The 24,967-nt window shown below is 47.0% G+C and overlaps 1 protein-coding gene across 3 annotated transcripts in view; it reads left to right on the forward strand.

The window, feature by feature from the left end:
- KANK1 (KN motif and ankyrin repeat domains 1) overlaps positions 1-24,967 on the forward strand; it is a 193,539-nt gene that overhangs the window by 114,286 nt on the left and 54,286 nt on the right. For all 3 annotated transcript variants that reach the window (XM_059143268.1, XM_059143270.1, XM_059143269.1), the window contains one exon: positions 17,946-18,065. In XM_059143268.1, the coding sequence (XP_058999251.1) occupies positions 18,029-18,065 (37 nt within the window). In that variant the 5' untranslated portion in view covers positions 17,946-18,028. The remainder of the gene's footprint in view (positions 1-17,945; positions 18,066-24,967) is intronic.

Consider the following 24,967-nt stretch of genomic DNA (forward strand, 5'->3'; position numbering starts at 1 on the left):
GGCAATTGTTGAAATGCTGATTTTGATGTCCTGGGGCTGTGATGGGGGCAGCCCACTGCATTTTGGACCTGCTCCAAGGGGTGCTGGTGCCTTTGCAGACCACGATGAGCCTCCTGGCAGGACAGAGTGCTTCAGCGGGCTCCGACTCTGGGTGTCACTGTTGTCCCACAGGCAAGTGAGGGTGACACAGAGGGGACCCTGTACTGGGAGGAGCTCCTCTGCTGAGCCTCAGATGATAAGAATTACTCAGTTAGGGATTAACCGTGGTTCCCAGTGTCTTCCACAATCTTCCAGCATTCTCTATTCCCAGAGGCCCCATGTTCCTGCCGGTGAGAATTCCGTGGACTTGGAGTTCCAGGCACTAGCTCCTTGGACAGCGGTTAGGCCCTAGAAGGAAAGGAGAGGGGGCAGAAGTGTAAGAACTAAACAAGAAATTAGGGTAAATTCAGAGAGGAATGTTCCATTTCCTCTTGCTTCCATCATAGAGAAGAAGCTGTTGAGTGCCTTGCTCTCATCACCTGGAGGGGCCCGGGGCCACCGCTAACTAGTTTCTGGGACTCTATTCTGCCTCTTAACCTCCATTATTTCAGGAAATGTTCTCACCTACAAAACCAGGATTTGAACTGAAAGCGTTTTTAGAGAGCATCGTTAGACTACGGCAACCGAGAGTTTTATGATCATACGACGTTGTGTGTAATACATTCCTGTGTCTTTACTTGAATATGTGGTTTTGTTTCTGTAAGAGCACTTCCAAAATGTGTGTGTGTGTGTGTTTTAATATATATACATTTCATATTTTTCCCTTGGCTCTCTTTTAAAAAAATCTTGGTTTCATAGCTTCAGAAAATTTTATGTAATTCACAGATGGCTCTATTAACTTCATCTGGCCTCACAGTGGCAGCAATAGCTTGAACTTTCTTCTGTGGTTCACCGGCACTTTCCCTAACCATCTGCTCCTCTGGGCTGCATGTGTATGTCCTTGGCTGTTCTTTTGATACAACGACCTCTTCAGTCCTAGGACAGGAGTCTAGAACGTATTCCCATCTCTGCTCTGACCGACTGCTTACACACCAGGCCCCACATGATGTAGTAGGTAATGAGCCACTATAAGTCATTCCAGGGGTTCTCACTCTTAGATTTCTGGATGAGAGAAATATTTTCTATAAATTTACCTCCAGAGACAACATTAATACTATGCACAGTGACTGAGTTTACAAAATAGAAGGTGCTCTGAGCCAAGGCAGAAGAGTAAGCAGAGAACCCCGTGTTGAACAACGGAAATTGTCATGAAATTCAAACTTCATAAGAGCGTATTGTATGCAGAGAGGTTCCAGGTGTGTTGTTTTGGTGGTGTGTTTACTGTGTTAAAAGCAGTAAAGATAGACATGGATTACAGTTGCATTGGCCCTCCCATGCGGTTTTGCTGAGAGTTCACCTTTCTTCAGGGTGACCCATCGGAATGCACAGGCCGTGTCTTTTCATGTCATAAATCCACATCTTGGAATTCATCCATGGCACGTTATTGGACAGGTGCACGAAGCTGAATGTGAAAGCGTGTTCCCAGAGTATTTGTAATATGAACAAATTGGAAATAGTTAAAATATTCAATAACAAAAGAAAGAAGGTCAAATAAAATATGGCCCAATCACGAAATGGAACATTCTGCAGCTGTTAAAAAGTAGGGATGCAGGTATTATCTCCAAAAGATGGCTCTTAAAGGGGTACCTGGGTGGCTCAGTTGGTTCTGCCTCTGTCTTCCGCTCAGGTCATGATCCCGAGACCCTGGGATCGAGCCCCATGTCTGGCTCCCTTCTCAGCAGGAAAACAGCTTCTCTGTCTCTCATTCTCCCTCTGCCTCTCCCCCTGCTCATGCGCTCTCTCAGATAAATAAATTAACTCTTTAAAAAAAAAAAAAAGATGGCTCCTATAAATGTTAAAAGTGCTGAGACTATTGGTTATTCAGATGGAGAGAAATTAAGCTGGACCCCTGCCTCATACCATCTACAAAAATTAATTTGAGTTGAAGCATAGAAAAAAACAAAAACCCCTTAAAGCTTCTGGAAGAAAACAGAAAATAATGTCTCTGCATCTCAGGGGCAAGCAACATTTCTTAGCACAAGACACCAACGCGCTCACCACGGAAGAAGAAAACTGATGTGCCGGGCTTCCCAAAATTTGAAACTTCTGTTCTCCAAAAAAGCAACGTCAGGAAAACAAAAACGCAAGCAACAACCTGTTGCAGAAGTGTTGGTGATATTTTAACGCTCACAAATCCAAAAAAGGACTCTTACCCAAAATATATAAGGAATTACTGTAATTCAAGAGCAAAAAGACAAACAAGGAGGAATGAACAAAAGATGTGCACAGAGTTGCTGCAGAAGAAGGTCTGTGACGGCCACTAAGCCCAGGAGAAGATGCTCAGAAATGCCGGTCACTGGGGAGACCGAGGCACGTCAGACCGCCAGCAGTGATGGCCGACAACAGCTGATTGTCAGTGAGCAAGGACTTGAACTTGTGAACGTTGCCAGTGAGAATATAAAATGTTGCAACCCCTTTGGAAAGAAGTTGGGGTGTTTCTTGGAAAGTTAACAGTACATTCTCCGTGATCTGGCTGTTCTACTCCCGAGTGTATAAACACATGTCCCCAAAAAGATGTGTGAGAGATGTTCCTAGAAGCTTTATTCATAATTTATATGAATAATTTATTCAAATGTATTCATAATTGCCCCATCCCAGAAACAGCAGTAGGTAAAAGGATAAAAAGATTGTAACCTGTTAAAAAAAAAATGCTGCTCAGCAATAAATAGAAGAGACGAAAGAAAAATAAAGTAGCGTGTTTGGGAATGAATATGTAGACACGTATGTACGCACAGGGAAGAATTAGGACGCTACCCCCCAGAATGTCGATGACCATTCATAAGCATTATAACTGCTTTTTCGCTTTCTCTCTTATGATTTTCTCTATTGTTGAAAATGTGCCACTATTGCCTCTAAAGAGAGAAAATACCTTCGTTTGGAAGGGGCAGGACAAAAGCAGCCCCTCTGAGTGCTGAGTAGGAGAAGAATCCAGAACCCTCCTCTTGCAGCACCTCCTCACTGTTGCCTGGTGGTCATTCTCTGGGGGCATCCCTGGGCCTGGGGGAGCTTCCAGACGTTTGGGGGGGGGTGGTTCTGGGAGGCAAGACCTGTGTCCTGCTGACCCATGCACACCGCCCCATGGGGTCTGACATGATTTGGCAACATCAGCCCAGGGGAGCCTAGGATTGACCAAGCCCAGTTACAGAGTCCCAGGATGTCTGTCTGCCCTGGAGTTGTTACTACAGAGCTGGCCTCACCCCACCATAGCGAACTGGGACCCACAGCATTTAAGTAACGTTGCCAGAGTCCTGGAGGTCATTCGAGGCCACATGGAAATGAAAACATGGTTTCCAGTCTCCTGGTCTTGGGCTGCCACTTTGCTCCTCCTGATCTCTGCCGTCGTGAGTGAGCCCCCGGCCTCATGAGCAGCTCTTAAATTAAGGCCCGAGGAAAAGAGGTTTGCAGGTAAGGGAATGGATTTTCCTTCATATCTTAGAACATTTCAGTGTTAGGCCTTAGGTCCAGATTTGTGTCTGGTAAAAGAGGCTGAAATTTAGAGTTTCTTTCTTTTTTTTTTTTTCCCTTTTTAAAGATTTTATTTGTTTGTCAGAGAGAGAGGGTGCAAGCAGGGGGAGCAGCAGAGGGAGAAGCAGGGGCAGACGCAGAGGGAGAAGCAGGCTTCCCACTGAGCTAGGAACCAGGCGTGGGACTCTGTCCCAGAACCCAGGGATCGTGACCTGAGCCAAAGGCAGGAGCTTACCCGACTGAACCACCCAGGTGCCCCGAAATTCAGAGGTTCTTGACTTTCCTTGGGTCCTGCCGCCTTCTGGATACCAACTAAACGTGGTAAAATCTCTCCTTTGAACAGTGTGTTTGCTAAAAACCATAGAACTTAGCATTTGATTTGGGGAGTTTCAAAAACCCTCTGAAACCTGTCATTGGGTAGTACATGTTTTTGACCTTGCGTTGCTCGAGTTTTCAAGCAGTCCTCTTGCCTTTGGACAAAAGGGACGGATGAGCCGGTTTTCATACCTCTGTGGAGAATATGTTTCTTGACTAAACCATCGTTTGGGAACAGAAAGGACAGCATCTAGACACCTCATCACAGCGGACACTTGAGTGTTTCCTGTGTTTCCTGTTGCTGTTCTATGGTCTTTCCAACACAAGTAAAATTTCATGGTATTTTTCAAAAGTCCCACCACACTGGTGCAATGGATTTTTGTTTGTTTGTTTTGGCCCTGTGCTCGACTCCACTCTGCTCCTCCCCGGCTGGGTAATTCCCGATTACAGCAGACCGTCTTCAGCATGTTCCTTCGTCCTGTTCATGGTAAGAAGACCATCGCTTCCAGAAGAAAGATCCAAGCCATGCCCCCACCCCCGCGATGAGGCCAGCATTTCTCTGTGCTTCTCACCAAAAACTAGGTGTTTGGGTAACAGCTGGTAATTTCCACTTAAAAGATAGAAGGGTTTTGGAAATGGTCCTGTGCCATAGTTTTGGAATTGGTTGCAGGACTTGCTAACACACTAACCACTGGGCCCACCGGAAGTTTCCGATTCAGCGGCCCGGGCTGGGGCCCAAGAACATGCATCTCTGATAAATCCCTGCGTGACAGTACTGGTCCTGGGCTGCACTTTGAGATATAGGGACATGTGAGGACTGAGAGTCCTATAAAGCACAGTGGTCTCCAGACTTCTCCTGTAGCAGCACATCTCACACACCGTGCCGGGATCAGGGAATCAGAATCTCCAGGCAGAGTCTCAGGACTCTGTTCCCTTGATGAGGGGAAACACTGTGGCCATCGGGTACGCCCTGCGGAGCAGCGTGGAACCGCAGACTTGACTGACCGCTCCCAGCCACGGTCTCCTCACCCCTGTATGCTTTGACCCGAAGACTACGTCCGCTGCTACAGATATATCTTTCTGGCTTCATCTTCAATTTTCATATGAATTCTGGGCCATCCTTATAAAAGATGTTCATTTCAGGAGCCAAATACTTGGTGCAAGAGAGAAACCAGGACACCCGTCTCTGAGAATTTCCTGAGCTTTTAGTGCATTCCCTTTCTGTGAGCATGGTCATCGTTTGAGTGCGTGTGTGTGTGTGTGTGTGTGTGAGAGAGAGAGAGAGAGAGAGAGAGACAGGAAGTAGGGGGAGGAAGGTAGGAGAGAAATGTGCATTTTTAGCAAGTTCGCTGGTGATGGGGATGGTGATGCTGCTGGTCCAGGGATCCCGTTTTGAAAACCACTGGGATAGACCAGTGACTCCCAGCGTAGCTCAATGGCAACTCCTGGGGAAGGATTCTTCATGGCGGGGTCCCCCTCCCCACAGAGTAGTCTCACTGGTGTGTGGTAGGGCCAGTCTGAAACTCCCCTTACCCGCCAAGGTCATGAACCACTGCTTTGGCTCCCTCAGGGCAGAAGGAAAGCCCAATAGGAAACGTCAAGCCTGATCGGGAAAATAGGGCTCACCCAGAGCGTGTCACACGGCACCGTGTGTGTGACCCCTGTGCGTCCTGTGGGGCCCACGGTTCTGTGCAGCAGGTCTGTCTTGGGGCCCACGGTTCTGCTTTTTTAACAAACCAGGCAGATGCCGCTGCTCTTGGTTTGGGGAATGGTCTGCCCTCGGAATAGCAAGGGATGTAGAAGCTTCAACAGATGCTTTTAACTGCCTATCAACACGTCACTTTCACATTTAAAATTGTATTTTGGGGAAGCCTGGGTGTCTCAGCCGGTGAAGCATCTGACTCTTGATGTTGGCTCGGGTGGTGATCTCAGGGTCATGAGATCGAGCCCTGACTCGGGCTCTGGGCTGGGTGTGGAGCCTGCTTAAGGGTCTGTCTCTCCCACTGCCACCTCCGCCCATGCTCTATTTTATTCTATAACATATATATATATGTATATATATATATATATACATATATATAACATATATATATACATATATATATACATATATATATATGTATATATATATATGATTGAATGACACGGAGAGAGGGAGAGGGAGGGAGAGACAGAGTGCACCAAGCAGGGGGAGCTGCAGGCAGAGGGAGAGGGAGAAACAGGCTCCCTGCTGAGCAGTGAGCCCGATGCAGGGCTCGGTTCCAGGATCCCGGGTTCACTACCCGAGCCGAAGGCAGACACCTAAGTGACGGAGCCACCCAGGCACCCCTATATAGAAATATATATAAAAACAGTATAGAACAAATTAAAACAATGTCTTTGAGATGCTAGACATGTTAAATTAGATATAGTAGATACTTTGCCTTTAATGAATGTTTACCTTCCCTTGATGGCTAGACATTTCGTTGTGGTTTCTCCCTACCCCCTTCCTGTAGTTTCACACAAATGTTTGTGAATCCATTTTGCTCTAGTGTGACGCACACACACTCACAGACCTTCCTTCCCGCCCCCGCCCCACATCTAGATCTCAATGTTCCTGGTCTTTCTGAGAGGGGACCTTTGGGATCTTGCCTTCTTGCTTCCTCCCTGCCTAAGCCCCTGCCCGCTAGGTGTTAACACCCCGGGGGGCTAAATGTGCGGTGAAACCCCAGCCCCCCCCCCCCCCCGCCTTTCTGGAAAGGATGGCATTTAGTTCCTCCCTGCTGTCACATCGCATGTTCTAGGAGTGGCTTTCTGGGGATGTGGCTTCAGCCTGTGTCTCAGGCTCAAGGCAAACCTTTTTCTTCTGGGTTAGGGGTGAAGCCTCTTCTCTGGCAGATTCCATCCACCCTCTGGCACTTTTCCAAGCATGCTGGAGTTGAGACATGGCCATCAGAGGCTTTTAGAAGAAGGAACGGGGCAGCGTGGGGGGCGGCGGGGCAGCCAGGAGGAGGCAGGACCTCGGGGTGAGGAGGGAGGGATTGGAGTCCCAGCTGCAGAGTCGCCTTCCCCAGGCCCGTTGAATTTCCCAGCTGAGCAGGGCAGAAGTGTTGAGTGATTGATGGCGTTTTAATTGGCCCTCGGAGGATGCATCTGTGGCCTCTGACCGTTTGAAAGTGGTGGGAACGACCCCAAGGGGTCGTTCCTTCCCGTGCAGACCAGGGGACAAGGCTTTCCCTCTGGGGCATGGCTGTCCTTGGTCAGGCTGTCACTCTACTGCTGTTATCCGAAGCGTCCCTCCATGGAATGACGGGCTGGCAGGAAACAAGTGTGTTCAGTCGTCTCCGTGGCAGATGCCAACACCCCCACCCAACGCCCTGCTGTTTACGCACCAAACACGGGTAGACGAACACCAGCGGAAATTTTGCAGAGTCATGGAAGCGGCGTGCTTGTCCCAGCAGGAAAGCCTGAGACCGAAAAGCAGAGAACGTTTGGAGTCTCCTATTCCAAAAAAGGAAAAGTTTAAGTGAGATTTATTTCAGCGAACAAAAGTGACATCAAGATTCGCTGGAACAGTCCGTATGACTTATTAAGGGCAGCTTGAATTTGAGGGTGTCTGGGGCACAGTAGAGTTTAGGATCCAGAATTCTGTGGTCAGTTTTTGGCTCCAGCTTTTCCAGTAACCATTTTTAGAGTCTTTAAAGATTGTGCAGGGGGTAGGGAGGAGCAGAGGGAGAGAGAGAGAGGATCTCAAGGAGCTGCCTCCTGAGCTCAGAGCCCAACTGAGCCCATGACCCTGAGACCATGACCCGAGCCAAAATCACGAGTCAGGCACTTAACAGTCTACACCACCCAGGCACCCCTTCCAAAACCGTTTTTAACTGAAGTGCATTTGCTCTACTGATAACAGTCTAACATTCTGGGTACCTCCTGGGCTAGCCTCTTCACGTCTTTTAATTTTCTCTAAAATAAGTAGGAACTTATAGGTTCTGAGGAAAACACAAGAACTTACGGGAAATGTCTGTTTGGCATGGCTGCACCTTTCTGTTATAGAGTGGGAAGTAAACATTTTAAAAGTCAAAGTATAGTCAAAGAGCATGTTACATCATTAGGGGGAAATTATCTATAAAATCTGAAAAAAAAAAAAACCATTTCTGAAACAACCAGTGTCTTTTCCCCATAAGAGTAGTAAAGAAGACCCAACCTACCTCACCTTAAAATGGCAAGACTGCTAAGCCAAAAAAAAATCTTATGTATTCGTTTTAGAGAGAAAATGAGTGTGGGGAGAGGCAGAGGGGTAGAGAAGGAAAGAATCTCAAGCAGATTCCACACCCCTGTGCAAGTCAGAGGTCCACACAGGGCTCTATCCAAGGACCCCGAGACCTCCCCACAGCCAAAACCAAGAGTCGGACACTCAATCGACTGAGCCACCCAGACACCCCTTAAGCAGAATACTTAAAAGTAAGATCATTTAATTTGTGTTACTCATTGATATTAAAATGCTGAGTGACGGGACACCTGGGTGGCTCAGTGGGTTAAGCCTCTGCCTTTGGCTCAGGTCATGATCTCAGGGTCCTGGGATCGAGTCCCCCATCGGGCTCTCTGCTCAGCAGGGAGCCTGCTGCCCCCTCTCTCTGCCTGCCTCTCTGCTTACTTGTGATCTCTCTGTCAAATAAATAAATAAAATCTTAAAAATAAAATAAAATGCTTAGTGACTTTGGACTCTGAATAAACCCCTTTCCCCTTCCCATATCCAGCAAGGCCCAACAAATGTCCTAATTTAACCTCTGTTCACCTCTCTACTGTTTTGCTCTCTTTTATATGTAAGCGTTGGTTGCTGAAACGCGTAGAGCTTTTTCCCACCTCAGTGCCTTTGGACCATGATTTTACAGGAAAAAAGGATTTTAATTTTAATGAACACCGCTTCACCAGTTTGTACCTTTATGGATCTTTTTCTGTCTTCTTTAAGCTCTTCTCCAAGCCTTAGGTCTTGAAGATCTTTGACATTATCTTCTAGAAGTTACAAGGTTTTTTTTTTTTTTTGTCGTTGTTTTACAGTCAAGACTATGAGTCCTTTAGAACTGATTTTTGTATAAGGTCAAAGGTTAAGGTCAGAGTTTGTTGTATGGCCTATCCATGGGCATTTGCTGTAGCACCATCTTTTGAAAGGGTTTTCCTTCTGTTGGGTCATTTCATATGCCGGTTGTGGAAACTCTGTGGGAATGTTGATGTGTCGGGCTGTTTCTGGGCTTCATCCTAATTCCGCACACTCCTCCAGCTAACCCCTACCTGTCCCTTCGGTCTCCCCTTCAATGTCATTTCCCTAGAGGTGTTGCAAGGACCTCGCCTTCCCATCCATCTCCATATCCCCATCATCAGCCCTAAGGAGTTTGACCTTCATCATTCTCACTCAACACCTATTTTTTCCCTCCATGTGGCATTTAGCATCACGTGTTAATAACTTGCTGTTGTGTGTGGGTCAGTCTGTGTGAAATTCCTGCCTTTAGGCCCCTGGAAGACAGAAACCGAGTCTCTTGTTTACCATTCAAGTTCCAGCAGTATGTCTCGTGCATGCCGAGTGCCCAGTCAGTATGTTTGGAGTAAATGAATGGCAAGAAGTCAAGCCCCTTGGGGGATGTTGTCTAAATCATTGGGTACCATTTTCTTTCTTTCTTTGAGATTTTATTTACTTACTTGACAGAGCAAGAGATACAAGCAGGTAGAGCAGCAGAGGGAGAGGGAGAAGCATGCTCCCCACTGAGCAAGGAGCCTGATGCGGGGCTCGATCCCAGGACCCTGGGATCGTGACCTGACCTGAAGGCAGTCGCTTAACCAACTGAGCCACCCAGGCACCCCTGGGTACCATTTTCTTAAAATCAGTGGATATTCCTGGCTCTGGGAGTCTCAGGACTGAGTTCGATAATTCTCATTTAACCCATCTCTTAAGGCAGTGGTTTTGAGAACCTTTGTCCTGTGTCAAGAGTCCCCCACAGGGCTGGTTAAGAAGCAGATTGTTAGAGTTCCTGATTCAGTAGGTCTGGGTTGACCTGTGAATTTGCATTTGTAGGAAGTTCCCAGAAGATCAGTGCTAATGCTGCAATCAGGGAACCACGCTTTGAGAACCTCTGCTTGAAGATTAAAAACCCGAGGATGTGTTATGATCCGCTTTTACTTAGTGACCCATCCCAGGCACCCTTGAACTTGTCATTGAATAGCATTGATCATTTTAAGAGTGATCACAGAGAATATCCTATAAGAACCCAATCCCAGGGGAATTAGAGGGAAAATGTCTGCTGCAGCAGCAAATAAATGAGAATGTCATATTTTAAATAATTAAAGTAGGAAATGAACAAAAGCCTTTCAAACTACAGTAAACTAATTCACTGACAGCTATGGCTGTTACATTTGGGTTCTTTAATATTTGAAGAGGCAAAAGCTCTGACATTTTAACTCATAAACAGTTAGCAGGTGTTGCGGGGGGAGGCTTAGGAGGCTTGCTGAGAGCAAGACCTCACTGAAGAGGGCAGGCTCCTAAATGAAAGGATCAGGTTTCTGCCGGAGTCTCTTCTGCCTTAACCCTTTCGAGATGAACCAAAGCAAATCAGGATCTCCCATTTCATGTGCCTATACTGAATCATACTCTGAAGTGAACAAAAAAAGTTAAAGGTGGTAAAATTTTTTTAAAAAATCGATAATTCTAATTTTCCTTTCTCTGCTCTTTCATTGCCCTCTTTGTTGCAGAGGAAAACAGCTAGTTTTCCGCCCAGGTTGTTAGGATCTGATAAACTCCTCACTGCCTATTTCCTGGAAAGAAAATCTACCAACAGCCTTTTCTTTAAGGAAGCTGAGTGAGTTCCAGCAGTCCAGCTGGAACAGAGCCAGTGCCAGGCTCCAGAAGTATTTGCAGACCCTGAGGTGGTGGTTTGAACCTGTTGGTTAGTAGCAGAGGTGGCGGTTTGAACCTGTTGGTTAGTAGCAGAGGTGGCGGTTTGAACCTGTTGGTTAGTAGCAGAGGTGGCGGTTTGAACCTGTTGGTTAGTAGCAGAGGTGGCGGTTTGAACCTGTTGGTTAGTAGCAGAGGTGGCGGTTTGAACCTGTTGGTTGTAGCATTGCCCTTGCACACACGCTAGGAAAGACCCCGACGTACTTACGTGATGTGTCGTGGACGTGGATGGGTCGTGGGGGGGGGCGTCGTGCAAGGGTCGTGGGGGGCTCGACTCGCCCATCCCACTTTGGGACACAGGGAGACAGATCTGAACGTGGGAATTCTTTTCAGAAGGCAGTAAAGAGGAGTACGGAATTGGCTTTTGGTAGAGCTAATCTGTTCCACACATTGTGAGACCTAAAATGTCCTTCAGCTAGACCTCTAGTTAGATTCCTTGGGGTTTTGGAGGTGGTGGGCATTTATTTTGTTGCTGTAAGCTCCATGCCGGAAACAGTGCGTGGCACATTGCACACACTTACTTGTTAAATGAGTAAATGAATTTATGTATTATTGTTGCTTCTCTCATGTTTTCCCTTTAGTGTCTTCATTTGGACTTCATTTTGACTTGTTCCCGTGATACAAAAACTTGTTCTCGCCTCTTAATTGTTACCCCAAGGAGTAAGTTCTAAATGTAACTGTCTGAACAAACATTGCAAAAAAAAATTTTTTTTAAGATTTTTATTTATTTATTTGACTGAGAGAGATCACAAGTAGACAGAGAGGCAGGCAGAGAGAGAGGAGGGGAAGCAGGCTCCCCGCCGAGCAGAGAGCCCGATGTGGGACTCGATCACAGGACCCTGAAATCATGACCTGAGCCGAAGGCAGCGGCTTAACCCACTGAGCCACCCAGGTGCCCCCATTGCAAAAAAATTTTTGTCTAGTGGGCAAAACCCAATCCTTTCTCTACATTGTAAATGAACTAGTGTCCACGTAGGATTCTGATGTAGGTCCTGATTGATGATGGAGATTTCCTTCTACCCTGCCCATACCAGGAAAATTATCTGCTGTATTTGAGAAGGGTAAGTGGGTTTGGGTCATGATTAGGTCATTTGGTTGGAAAATACTGAGAGTTCATTAACCATTTCTGCCACAGTTTCTGTGGTGGGAGCCAGTAGTAGAAATCACTGGAAGATGATCTGATGATGCACTCATTTCACTCAAACATACTTTTTCAATGAAGTTACTTTTAATTAAACTCTGGACAGAGCTCTCTGGGCAATCATAGGTGGTGATGGAGGAGTGTTTGACAGACTGACTTACTTAAAGAAATAAATGAGCTTTACGTGTTTCGTTAGGGAAAAGGTATCTGTGGCCGTGTGGCCGTGTGTCTGTCTGCACGTGGGTGTTTCCAATTCAGCTTTTGTAGACTCTGTCCTCGTCAGCTTTCTCTTGAGCCTTCAGGCCTTGGTCGTCTTTCTTGACTGGGCTGTTCACTCCAACAAGCCCCGGTGTAAGCGCCCAGTTCTCTAGCTACAGCTCTACCTCCCATGCACTTTCTTTTTCTTTTCTTTTTTTCTTTTAATGATTTATGTATTTATTTGGGGGGGAGGGGCAGAGGGAGAGCGAGAACCCTAAAGCAGACTTCCCGCTGAGCTCGGACCCTGATGCAAGGCTGGATCCCACGACCCCAAGATCCTGAGCTGAGCCAAAATCTCGAGTCAAGCACTTACCTGACTAAACTACCCAGGTGCCCCCGCCTCTTTTTTTTTTTTTTTACAATTTTTTTTCTTAAAGCAATCTCTATACCCAACAGGAGGCTCAAACTCACAATCCCAGAATCAATAGTCACAGACATGCTCTGCCCACCTAGCCGGCCAGGTGCCACCCCGGGCACTGCTGTTTTCTCTTGACTCTGCAGATGCCGCTCCTTCTGTGTGGGATCCCTCTTTCTCACTCTGGAAAACACCTGCTCGTGCTCTCAGATTCTGGCCAGGTGGCCTCTTAAATACATTTCTCGGCCACTCGTAGCACCTCTTAAATACATTTCTCGGCCACTCATAGTCTTTTGGGGCAAAGTAAGGGTCCCTTGCTGTGGAGTAGAATCAACTGTGCGTGCGCTGATGTTCCAGTGTTTTCTCCTTTGACACCGTGCTCGCGTCCAGCAGCAGCGTGTGACTTCTGGGGACAGAACAGCGCTTTTGTTTGTCGTGTATCTCCAGGCAGAAACAAGGCAGTGGCCAGCAGAGATGCTCGGAGTTGCAGGTCTTTAAAACATGTAAAGGTGATTAAAAAAAAAAAAAAAGATAGATATACAGCCCTAATACATCGAAGAGAAATCAGCTCAGTTGGTAATGGTGACACGTTAGCCCTGGGAGAGAGTGATTATTTTTTATCAGATTCGGTCTTTTTGAGATTTTAGGAACACCTGTTTGTGTTGCTAATTTTGTGAAGCAAAAGAAAAACCCCGATGACAGGTCATAGAAGCATGTCAGGACCTGCACGTCCAAACGGTGGTTTCACGTTTCCCAGCTGTGGCTAGAGCCCCGCGGCTCCTACTTCCAGGGTGACGGCCTCCTCCTTCCGTCCGTCCGGGAAACTCCTCGGGCTCCGCGGGGAGCCTCCCGCCGACCCTCCGTGGCGGAGAACGTTGCTGGACTGAGCAAGTACTTCATTTTTTGCAAAGAGTCGGACGACACCCACAGCAAAGGCTAAGGCGCGAGGCCCTGAGCCGCGCCAGCCGGGGTCCTCTGGAGTCCCCAGGAGAGTGTGACGGGCGTGCACAGAGGTAGTTCCTGTGTGTCACCCGGGTCCCTCCGCACGCCCTTCAACGCGTCATCTCAAAGAAAACGATGGGAAATACACTTGCTCCAGAAGCAGGAGCCCCTCACGGCCCGACACCTCCCTTGCTGTCTGGAAGGAACGTGCACGTGGCGTCCTGGCCGTGAGCAGACCCCTCCCGCGCGTGGCCTCCTTGAAAGGTTCCCCTTACTTTGGGGCATAAATTCTTACTTGTTAGAGTAGCACAGCCCACAGCCCCGGGACCTGGATGGCTTCCCTCTGGACTTGGCTCTTCCTGGCCCTCTGAGCCAGGCAGGTTCTCACCTCCCCATGCCTCAGTTTCCTTTTTGTAAAATGGGGAGAGAGAGTTTTTAGTACCTCACAGGGTCATCGTGAGGTTTGAAGAAGGCGACAGCCATTTGGCACTTCTAACAAGTGCCTTGAATGTGACAGTTTTACAAATTCTGAGCTGCACATTTTTTGCATCTTTTTTTTTTTTTTTAAAGACGTTATTTATCCCTTTGACAGAGATCACAAGTCGGCAGAGAGGCAGGCAGAGAGAGAGGAGGAAGCAGGCTCGCCACTGAGCAGAGAGCCCGATGCGGGGCTCGATCCCAGGACCCCGGGATCATGACCTGAGCTGAAGGCAGAGGCTTTAATCCGCTGAGCCACCCAGGCGCCCCAAAGAATTGCTTTTTCTTCATGAGCAGGACTAAGGCACCTGTACCACTTGAGATTTACTGTTGGCTCTTTTCTCCGGGGACCAAGAGAAGCCATTTGTTGATCTGTAACAGAGAATGGGTCGCGGCCAAACATTTTCTGGCTGATATAATGCGCTGACGGGGGAGTCTGCATATCGTGGGGAAGACTCAGGCCTCACCGTGTGACGCCTCCTGCCAGGCACGAGCAACAACTGGGGGAAATCAATCCACAATATCGTACAGATGCCTCCAGGCTCCACGCCCAGTGACAGCCGCGTCGTGCTGCTTCTTCCCGTGGTGGGCTTGTAGTTCCCAATTTGGGGCCTTCTCCCCATTTTGATTTTCTTGTTCAGTTTGAGGGAGGTTGGGAGGGACCAGTTTGGATCTGCTGTAGACATCGTCTGCCAGAGGAAAGGAGGTTCACGGACAGGAGACGACCTTGGGCCAAAGTTGAGGAAGCTTTCGGGCTTCAGAATCTTCTGCGAAGATTCTGGGCATATCTCCATCCAAACACCTTGACACATACCTCACGCGCCCATAATACGCGCAGCCTGTTTCTTCTTGCCTTCTGTTTGCCCTCAAGAGTTTAAGGGGTGGTATTTACAGGCCGTTACAAAGCAAGAGCACAAGCACATGGTCTAGAAACGGACCCGGGATTGGGGTTTTGCTTAGGTTTTATTTTTGTTGACTTTTAGAAATATAATTAGCTGAAGAATTCCAGAAGCTGGGCTTTCCTCCTCTGTGCCCTTATCTTCCTGCTCCCTCTCTTCCTCCTTCTGCTCTCCCAGTGTATGTATATATATATAAAATATAAAATTATCTTGCATATTATTTATTATATATTATATAAAAATTATATATTATAGATTTTATATATACATATATAAAATTTTTTTGAACAAAGCTGCATTTGCCAGACATGTGCTGTCATTTCTATTCTCAAAGGTAACGCTCACTCGATCCCTAAAGCCTGCCGTCTGAGAGCGCCAGCTCTGCCCACACAGAGGTTACTGCTTTCCAAGCTCAATGCCATGGACCTGAACCGGGGCCTGCTGGCAGCAGCAGGTCAGGCGATCGCCACACAGGCAGACAGATGAGAGCCATCCCGTCCTCCTGGTGTGCTGCCAGACCAGAAATGGGGACCGGCAGGGAGCCCGGAGGCCTCCCAGGGGAGGCTGAGGAGCACGTCTCTGCGGGTGGGCTGAGTGGTGGTCCCCAGAGCGGGAGAAGCCAAGCACGGGAACCGTGTACTCCGCTCTGAACTATAGCGCAGGCCCAGTCGGGCAGCGAGGGGACACGCACACGTGTTTGATCACAGAGATCAGCCGTTCGTTCCCTCCGTTCGTTCTTACTTCTTTCTCTTCTTACAGTCGCCGTGACTAGGGCCTGATCCGTGCCTTCTGCACAGCGTTTGGAAAATTCTGTTTTCTTCCTCCAGTGCATTTTAAAGCAAATAAAACCAGACACAGGAAGTCTCTTTTTCTTCTTTTTTTAAAAGAAAACAGCTACTATTCCCAAAGTAGTAAAGGAGCTAAACATCCTAAATGGTATCACACAGGGGCAACCGTAAGGAACATTTTGGTGTACTTCTGACGGTTTTAAATAGATGTGTAAATATGTACATCTGTATTTTTAACAAAATTAGGTTTATGAGAATATTTAGGTTTATGCAATATTTATCAATGTCCTTTGAGTATTTTACTACATTATTAAAAGCTCTTAAAGGTGTGTGTGCTTTCTCTTTCTGCTATTAAAAATGAGAAAGTCATGCCTTTTTCCTTCCTTTTTTTTCCGTAAGAAATCATTTACTACTTGTTTGTGTGTCTGGGTACCACAAATGCGTGTGGCAGACACACAAACATGTGATATATTTTGTTTAAAATATAAACTTTCCAGAATTTTATTTCCTATTCTGATCACTGGTTGGATTGGATTGTCTTTAAAGTTCCTCTTTAGCTCCAGGATGGAAAGTTTTATGTGTTAACTTGACTGAGCTAAGGGAGACCCACGTAGCTGGTGAAGCATTATTTCTGGGTCTATCTGTGAGGATGTTTCCAGAAAAGATGAACATTTAAATCGATGTGCTAAGTAAAGAAGATTGCCATCACCAAGGCAGGTAGACATTACCAAATTCATTGAGAGCCCGGACAGAACAAAAAGATGAGGAAGGGTGAATGTGCTGTCTCTGTTTCATCTCCTGCTGCTGCTTCTTGACCTTCTGGACTCAAACTGGAACTTATGACATAGGGTCCTCTGGGTCTCAGACCTTCCCGTCTGAACTAGAACTACACCACTAGCATTCCTAGACCTCCAGGTGTTAGATACGGGACTTCTGAGCCTCTGTAGTTACATGAGACAATTTCTTAAAATAAATTTTTTGGTATATGCCTAAGGAAAAAAAAAAGAAAAAGGTCTTAAATGATTTCAGTGGCTACATAAAAGCCCAGTATATATGGGTGTGTTGTTATGTTGGCGTTCTCCTGTTGTTGGGAGGTCCTTGTGGGTTCCTGAACTCATGCTTGAATTCTCAATTTGGAATTCATTAGATCAATTTCTTCAGATTTCCTGGGTCTAGAGTTATGACTCGGACATAGTGGAAATGGAATACTTCCATCTATACCATTGTTTGCTTTCTTTGCCAGCATTTTTCAAAAGGCATTTCGAAAGAGCAAGGTTGGAGTAGTGTTCCTTTCCTGTTTTTGTTTATTTTTTGTTTTCAATTTTGTGATTGTAACATGTCTTATGGTAGTAATCTCAGTTAACTTTCTTTTTTTTTTTTTTTATGTTTTATTTTTTTAGAGGGGGACCAGGGGAGGGGCAGAGGGAGAGAGTGTTTTAAGCAGGCTCCACACCCAGCACGGAGCCCCACATGGGGCTCCATTCCACGTTCCCTGAGATCATGACCTGAGCTAAGAAGTCGAGAGTCGGATGCTTAACCAACCGAGCAGGTGCCCCTCCGTTAACTTTAAAATAGAGGATTCACATCAGGTAGCAAATAGGGTGCCCAGCGTGAAGCCTGATGTTTCCAAACTGTGTGTCAAGCTCTGTCACGTGGACGTTATCTGACAGGACCGTGGGAGCTGTGGGAGGCTTTTTAAGAGAGGAGCTGGCCAGATCACATTTACGTCTCACAAGACCAAGTAGGTGAAAGACTTGGAGATACCTCAGAGGGGCTCCCACGAATGAATCCTTTAAAAATGTGAACACTCATATAACAGCAACAGCAGCTACTGTGAGGGCAACTGAGTGAATGAAAGTGTTGAGCCAGCCTTTGGAAAAGAGGCTAAGAACCAGACATGGTTTGTGACAGGCTGTGGAGCCGTACCCATTATGAACCCATTGGCAGTTGAAGGCCACCTTTCTAAAAAAAGTCACGTTTCTAGAAAACCAGTTTTATCTCCTGGAAGAGTACTCTGTCTGGAGACCCGCTCTCTTGCCCATCCCCAGGCCCCTCTGCACGGGTGTGACCCTCTCAACCCTGCACAGCGGGGCCGGACAGCCGTCCCCACCACCCAGGGGCTGCCTCTCTGCTGTCGGATCTGCACCGTCCATTAGCAGCCATCTTGGCAAACACGCATCTAAGATTTAGTGTCGTACGTATTTTTAAATGATCCATTTTGATGGGACTCTGTTTCTTATTTCAGGGTGAACGCATTGGGGAACTTGGTGCATAAGATTTGCATGACTCCTCACTCCTTTCCGGACCTGTCCCTGGATCCCAGCCAGCATGGCTCACACCACAAAGGTTAACGGCTGTGCCTCAGGTAACCGTGCTCTGGAGTGTGTGTATGTGGAGGTGTATGCCTTGGCTCAAGCTGATTTCTGACTTCTTTTTTAATAATGGGTAGATAGTAGCAAGTTGCCTAGATAACTAGGCTATTATCTTTAGAGTCTTTCGGTACAGAAGTCAGTTAGGTACATTATTCCCCACGTCAGTTGTATTGAAGTGCTGAAAGATAAATGTAAAATCCTGAATGCTGATCCAAGGGTAACGTACACTGTCCTCGAACTTCTTGATGAGGGACTGAGCAACGAGAGAAGAAGTGAGTCTGGTGCTTTAGGCCGGTTCCTGGGATCCAGTCCCCAGCAGGTCCTGTTTTCACGTTGCTACGTAAAGAGAAAGGGGCTGGAGAAGGTCGTGCTGTTCCTTCCCAGGGAGGAACACACAACAAGCCGTCTCATGAAGACGTGCATTCTCAGTTCTGCATCTACATAGAGACTTATGTGGATGGCGTGTCTGGTCTAATATTGCTTGTGTAAGATTTGGGAGAAATTTATAGAACAAATGCAGAGAAGCCTCCCAAGAGATGGTGTAAGATAGGAGACAACCACCTGCCCCAAACGGTGTGCCAGGTGTCCGTTCCACTCTCGAATGATCTGCCCGAGAGCAGAAGGTGTGAAAGCAGGGGCTGTGTGGGGAGCGTTTGTGCTGTTGGAACCCAGTGCCGCTGTGCTGCCCTGAACTCTGGCTAATGGAAGGAATGTGGAGTTGGAATCAGGAACCCTGAGGTGAGTCCCATCTCCAGCCCTAACCATGAAATACAGGGCAAGACTAGTTGTCCATGTGTAAACCGTCGATGAATACCTCTGCCTGCACAGTTAGGACCCATGTGAGGACCAGAAATGGACTTAGAAGCGCCCTGTAAGCTGGAGAGCCCTGGTAAGGGCAGAACAGGACGAGCCCTCTGGAGTGGGCTTGCCCGGCCCTCATGTGACTTTCTGTCCCAGGAGAAGGCCTGTCCTCTGGCAAGAAAAGCTATAACTTGCTCCCATCCAAACCCTTCCAAACTTGGTGGTTGATTCTGGGACGACTCATCTCTCTCTTTTCTTTCTTTTGCTTGCCCTTACTGCCGCCACTAAGACATTATGAACGACAAAAGCTAACATGGCCTGAGCACTTACCGTGTACCATGGTGGCCCAGGAGTTTTGCCTCCATCATCATGCGTCATCCTCCTGTCATCACCACTGCCCCCGCATCCATCCTTCTGTGAGCGCAGAGAGACTCAGGCACTCACCTAAGTCAGAGAAGTCGGGCTTATTCCTTGCTTCTCTGGTTAAAGAGTTGATAAGGGAGGAAACTGAAGCCTTGTGAAATTTCCCGAGTGTTGTGGGTGAGTTTCAGTTCCCCGGGATGCTCTGCTCTCCCTTCCCACTCCTGTCCTCACCTGCATTCACATGTTCAGAGCGGGGAGGGGTCCCTCTAGAACTTGACCCTCTGCTGTCTCCGGCATATTCTTATCTCCATGGGTTTAGGTACCTGCCTCATTTCCCCTCCGTTCCTTTTCAGCTTGACTCATCCTAGAGTGTCCCTTGTCCCTTTGTTCCTAAAGTCTGATGACCCAGCTATCACCTTCCCCCTGCCTAACAGGTCTGGGCACTGAGTTTGGAAGCAAAGGGAAGCTCTCATTAGTGACTTCTGGGGTGTCCGGGGATGAATGGTTACTGCAGACAGGTGTCAGGACCACGCGAGGGACGGTAGTGTTTACTCTAGTCGCCAGGACCTCTATGAGCAATCTGATTCGAGGCTCAGCCCGACACAATTACTTTAGTTACAACACACACATGCACACACACACACATACATACATATGATGCTCATTTTAGAAAACTTTAGAATATAAAAGTTTAATATTTTCTGAAAAATAAAGCAGGAATTCTTGCTAATACCACAACCTAGAAATACATGTTCTGCTTATCTTCCATGTTGTCTTTCAGTTGTGTATACTTCACACAGTCCAGATGTGCTTATAAAAACGATGATTTTTCTTTTCCTGCTCTATATTACAAAAGAAATACCTGCTACTGTTTACCCCCCAAAAAAGCCATACTCAATGCCGAAGTATATGCTCGTTATAAATATGCTGTTTCAAAATCTAATTAACATAAGAACATTTATAGGTTGCACATTAAGATGGTATAAAAAGGGATTTATGCAGCGAATGAGGGCTGGATACTGATCCTTCCTGTGAGAAAAATAAATAATTTGGGTAGTTCAGTAAAATTGTAAATGTGGAGTAAATTGATATTTTTTCATTTTCCAAAAATTAATATTAAATATATATATATATTTTTTTAAAGATTTTTATTTATTTGTTAGAGAGAGAGAGAGATACAGAGCGCAAGCACAGGCAGAGTGGCAGGCTAGAGGCAGAGGGAGAAGCAGGCTCCCTGCCAAGCAAGGAGCCCAATGTGGGACTTGATCCCAGGACGCTGGGATCATGACCTGAGCCGAAGGCAGCCGCTTAACCAACTGAGCCACCCAGGCGTCCCAAATATATATATATATTTTAAACCCTACTTCCCCTATGTGTGTTGTGCCCAAAAGGAATCTCCCCCAGCCCTTTCCCTTAAAAAAAAAAAAAATCAGTGCTTTGGGCTCCCATAGAACTTGAGGAAAATTCCCATATGAAGGTGGAGTTAGGGCACTGGCCCCAGAAACATTGCTCATGGTCTTGGGAACAAAGCAGGAATTAAAGAAGTCAGCTGAGGAAAGTACCAGTTGGCCAGGCCCTGGGCTGCCAGCACGTCTGGTGACTGACATCCCACATTCATGCTCCCGTTGAGAGCTGAAACCGAGTAAGGGACCATTCAGAGTCCTTGTATCCTCTGACTCCCCCACTGAGTCCTTCAGTTAGCTGCAATAAAAGGTACCGGTTTTCAAGTAAGAGCAGTTCAGGGCGCCTGCATGGCTCAGTCACTGGGCGTCTGCCTTCAGCTCAGGTCGTGATCCAGGGTCCCACATCAGGCTCCCTGCTTCTCCCTCTCCCTCTGCTCCTCTGCCTGCTTACGCTCTCCCCTCACCTCTATCAAATAAATAAACAAAATCTCCAAAAAAAAAAAAGAAAGAAAGAAAGGGAAAAAAAGAACAGTTAGTTAATGCTGTAATTTGTAAAATGTGTTGCCCTAGGTTTCAGACCAACATAAAGATGATGCAACAGGCACCTGTGTGCATAGCATCTCGCCGAAGAAATACACTTTACAGGTACACGGCAGGGATCCGGGGCCTCCAGTGTCCCAGGCACTGTTCTGGGCACTCAGATTCAGCAGGGAAAACACAGGCCCAAACCCCTACCTCCAAGGACCTTTCATTCTGGTAGAGGCTGAGGATTCCTGTGGGCAGAGCTTCCAGATAAAATAGAGGACTGATTTATGCTTAAAAAAAAAAAAAAAAAAGTATTCACTGTGTTTTCAAAATTTAAATTTCACTGGGTGTCCTCGCTTCTAATTTGCTACACGTGGCACCTCACCTGGGCTTTCCTGCCAGCATTGTCCCCCTACTCACCATCCACCCCGTCAGAATCAATCATGTCTTTGTGTCTGTCACCTCCTTTTATTTTTTTTTAAAGATTTTATTTATTTATTTGACAGACAGAGATCACAAGTAGACAGAGAGGCAGGCAGAGAGAGGGGGAAGCAGGCTCCCCGCTGAGCAGAGAGTCCTATACGGAACTCGATCCCAGGACCCTGAGATCATGAGGACGGTCTGCTTTTTCTCAGGTCTCTGAATCACGTTGGAACCTGGATGCCCTGTTTACCTCTGTAAACACTAATTCATGTTGTGAAACTTTAATTAGAGCTTCGACTCTCTTTAGAAGCTACATAACAAGTGGCTTATTTGTCCGATGAAGCTAATGCACCTTCCCAGCCTCCTTCACAGGATGGTTGCGAGGGACAAATAAAATAGGAGCCCTAGAAACACCCCAAGATATGAAACACTGGTCAGATGTCAGGGGAAATCACTGCCCGCCTTGTTCTGCGAGGTCCCTCCTCGGGTCCTGGTCTGAAAAGGGCCTGCTCACGCGCCGCGGTGCCAGGCCCTGTCAGACGCGTGACTTTGAGGCAAGAATTGTGTTCCTGTCCTGTGTCACAGTTAAATGAAAGAAATCGATGAGGGTTAGGGAGTTCCGTTTGTGCCTCCCATTGCCAGCCTTCTTGTTGCTAATACTTGCCTTTGGTAGTTGATGGTGGTTTTCCCCCCTTTTACTATTTCTCGCGCGTGCGTGCAAACACACACATTTATTTTTTTCCAAATAACTAGATCTTAAGTTACTTAGGGTACTTATCAAGCTGCATTAAAAACTTGGTTGTCAGGACGCCTGGGTGGCTCAGCTGGTTAAGCGGCTGCCTTCGGCTCACGTCATGATGGGATCGGGTCCCACATCGGACTCCTTGCTTGCAGGGAGCCTGCTTCTCCCTCTGCCTCTGCCTGCCTCTCTGTCTGCCTGTGCTCGCTCGCTCTCTCTCCCTCTCTCTCTCTGACAAATAAGTAAAAAATCTAAAAAAAAAAAAAAAAAACCAAACAACTTGGTTGTCATTTTAAATTCCTCTGATAAATTTTAGTAAGGCTGGTTGGGACTCTGGTCAGTCCTTTGGCTCCGGGTTTTGTCTCCATGCTGATCTTAAATGAGGTACAAAGGCCGCTGATAAGACCGGGTCAGCTGGAGCCCACAGACTCCCGGCCCAGCAGGTAGAACTCTGCCGCCCAGCACAGCCCACTCGGTTGTGTAAATATTTTTCCCGGGCAGCGGCGTTTCTCAAACAGAACCCTGAGCCCACTGCTGGGAACCCGACAGCGGGAATTGCATGCTGTTTGTCAAGCACCAGAGCAGTTTGCCCCGACTGGTCTGGCTGGAACTGCCCCGGGGTTTCTGAGACCATCTGCAGGCAAGGTCTCAGCCTGGCAGCGGTGGTGTGCGTCTCTGCTGGGGAGTCTTAGAGCTGTGGTCTCCACCAGCCTTCCTCCAGAGGCAGAAGGTGAGCAGATGAGATGCTAGGGCTGCTTGAATGCGCGGGTACCGGCCGTGACCCTCCAGGGTGTCCTGGAAGCCTCTGCCGAAGAATGAAATGTGTGTTCCTGTCGGTGCTCTGCCCTCCCCTGAAAGCGGTGTGTTTGGTGGTGTATGAGGAGAGCTAAGGGTGCGACCTAGCTGCCTGACATCAAAACAGAGGTAAAGGGCTGGTGCGGGTCTTTATGATTCCACCTGTCCCTACTCTCAGATGAGAAAAACCCAGGCTGCCCAGCCCACCCAGTTACCTAATGGCTAAGCCGGACCTTGAACACAGAGGACCATTTCCCCTTGTTCAGCGCACTCTGTCGACATTAAAAATCAGAAGAGCGCCAACTGTGAATTCTTAATGAAGTAGATCAAGGGGAAAGTGTGTATTTCAGGAAACTTCATGAAACCGAAAAGGAGGGCAGTTGTGAGTAGAAGGTCCTTTGAGATAGAGGCGAAGTTCTTCTTACTGCGAATTACCTCATAGAGCCGATTAACAAACGTCTCAGTATAGTACATCAGTTTCATCCTGTTACTTGGTGTTCTTCGTAATTGGATTTCAATTAGATTGTGCCTTTCAGCGTTAAATGAAACTGTTAGTTTTTCATTGATGAAAGACTCCTTTCCCACTGAGGTTTACACATGAAATAATGTATTTTCTCATAGTGATGGTGTTTCAGAAGATAGTTATTTTTTTAAGCATCAGTTTCATTTGAGTTTCACAGCGCAGAAATCACCTACACATAGGAGATCCCGATTCCAGGGACTTGCCTGTCTGGTTAGATCAGAACCCCAGAACTCCACCAGCCCCCAGGGATGTCCTGCAGAATCCCTCCCTCTGCGGGGCTTGCTTTGTTTCCACACTCTCCAGGCTTCCGCTTTAACCAGGAGCCCCCTGGGGAAGCTCTGCTGCTCCAGACCGTGAGTGAGTCCCAGTGGGTTAAGCATCATTCAGATTTCAGATGGGAGATTCAACTCTGCAGTTCAGACGGGGAAAGATGCCTTATCTGGCAGCAAGTCCCAGCCTACTAGGGTGTAGGACGGGTAGAAACCAGGCTTTTGCCTATCCTAGGCGTTGGGCAAAGATACACCCTTTATTTGGAGAGATGCTGTGCAGGTGCCAACAGGAAAGAAAAAACACAAAATAAAAACCCAGGAGAGAGATGTGCTTCGATGTTAACGCTTTGAGCTGTTGAAGCTGCCAAGTGAGGCCCTTCCTACAAGATTTGAATGTCCTGTGCCCTGCTTACCTAAGGCAGACTTCCCGTCATGAGTATTGGCGTTTTTTTCTGATTATGCACTTCCCCTCTTTCTCAAAGGACGTGGGTGGGCCAGCTGAGCCCATCTGAAGTATAGCTCGTTCCCTTCCTTTCCAAGGGTTTGCCTTCTTCCTGTGCCCCAGATAATTCCCGTTCATCTCCTTTTGTGCAGTTTCTGAGAAAAGTTTGTGCCGGTTTGGGACATGAATGACGAGCTCATTGTTTCTGCTTTGGGGTCCTTCTCTTTGAGAGGCTGTTTGATTTGATCTGGTCCAGAAAATATCCACGTCATTTCTCCAATTCACAGAGGTTGTAAACTCTTGCTCTTTTCTGGTAACATATCGAACTAAAAATTGCATGGAGAAGATTTCTCTAATAAAAACCTTGTAGGAGCTTCAGCCAGGAAATCGGGTTTACTAGGATTCATTCAAACATTTGTAGAGATTCTAAGTTAAAAAAAAAAAAAAAATGATGATTCTGTTCTTCCTCTCTTGGCTTCTCTACTGGATATTTTTGGAATGAGCTGGAACTGATTCACTCATTTCCATATGCTTTAGGAAAAGTATGCTCATGTTTTAGAAGCTAAGCCTGGTTCTACTTTGGGCTGCAATTCCTCATGAATTCTGAGGATG

Source organism: Mustela lutreola, chromosome 12, assembly GCF_030435805.1.
Source record: "Mustela lutreola isolate mMusLut2 chromosome 12, mMusLut2.pri, whole genome shotgun sequence".
Lineage (NCBI taxonomy): Eukaryota > Metazoa > Chordata > Mammalia > Carnivora > Mustelidae > Mustela > Mustela lutreola.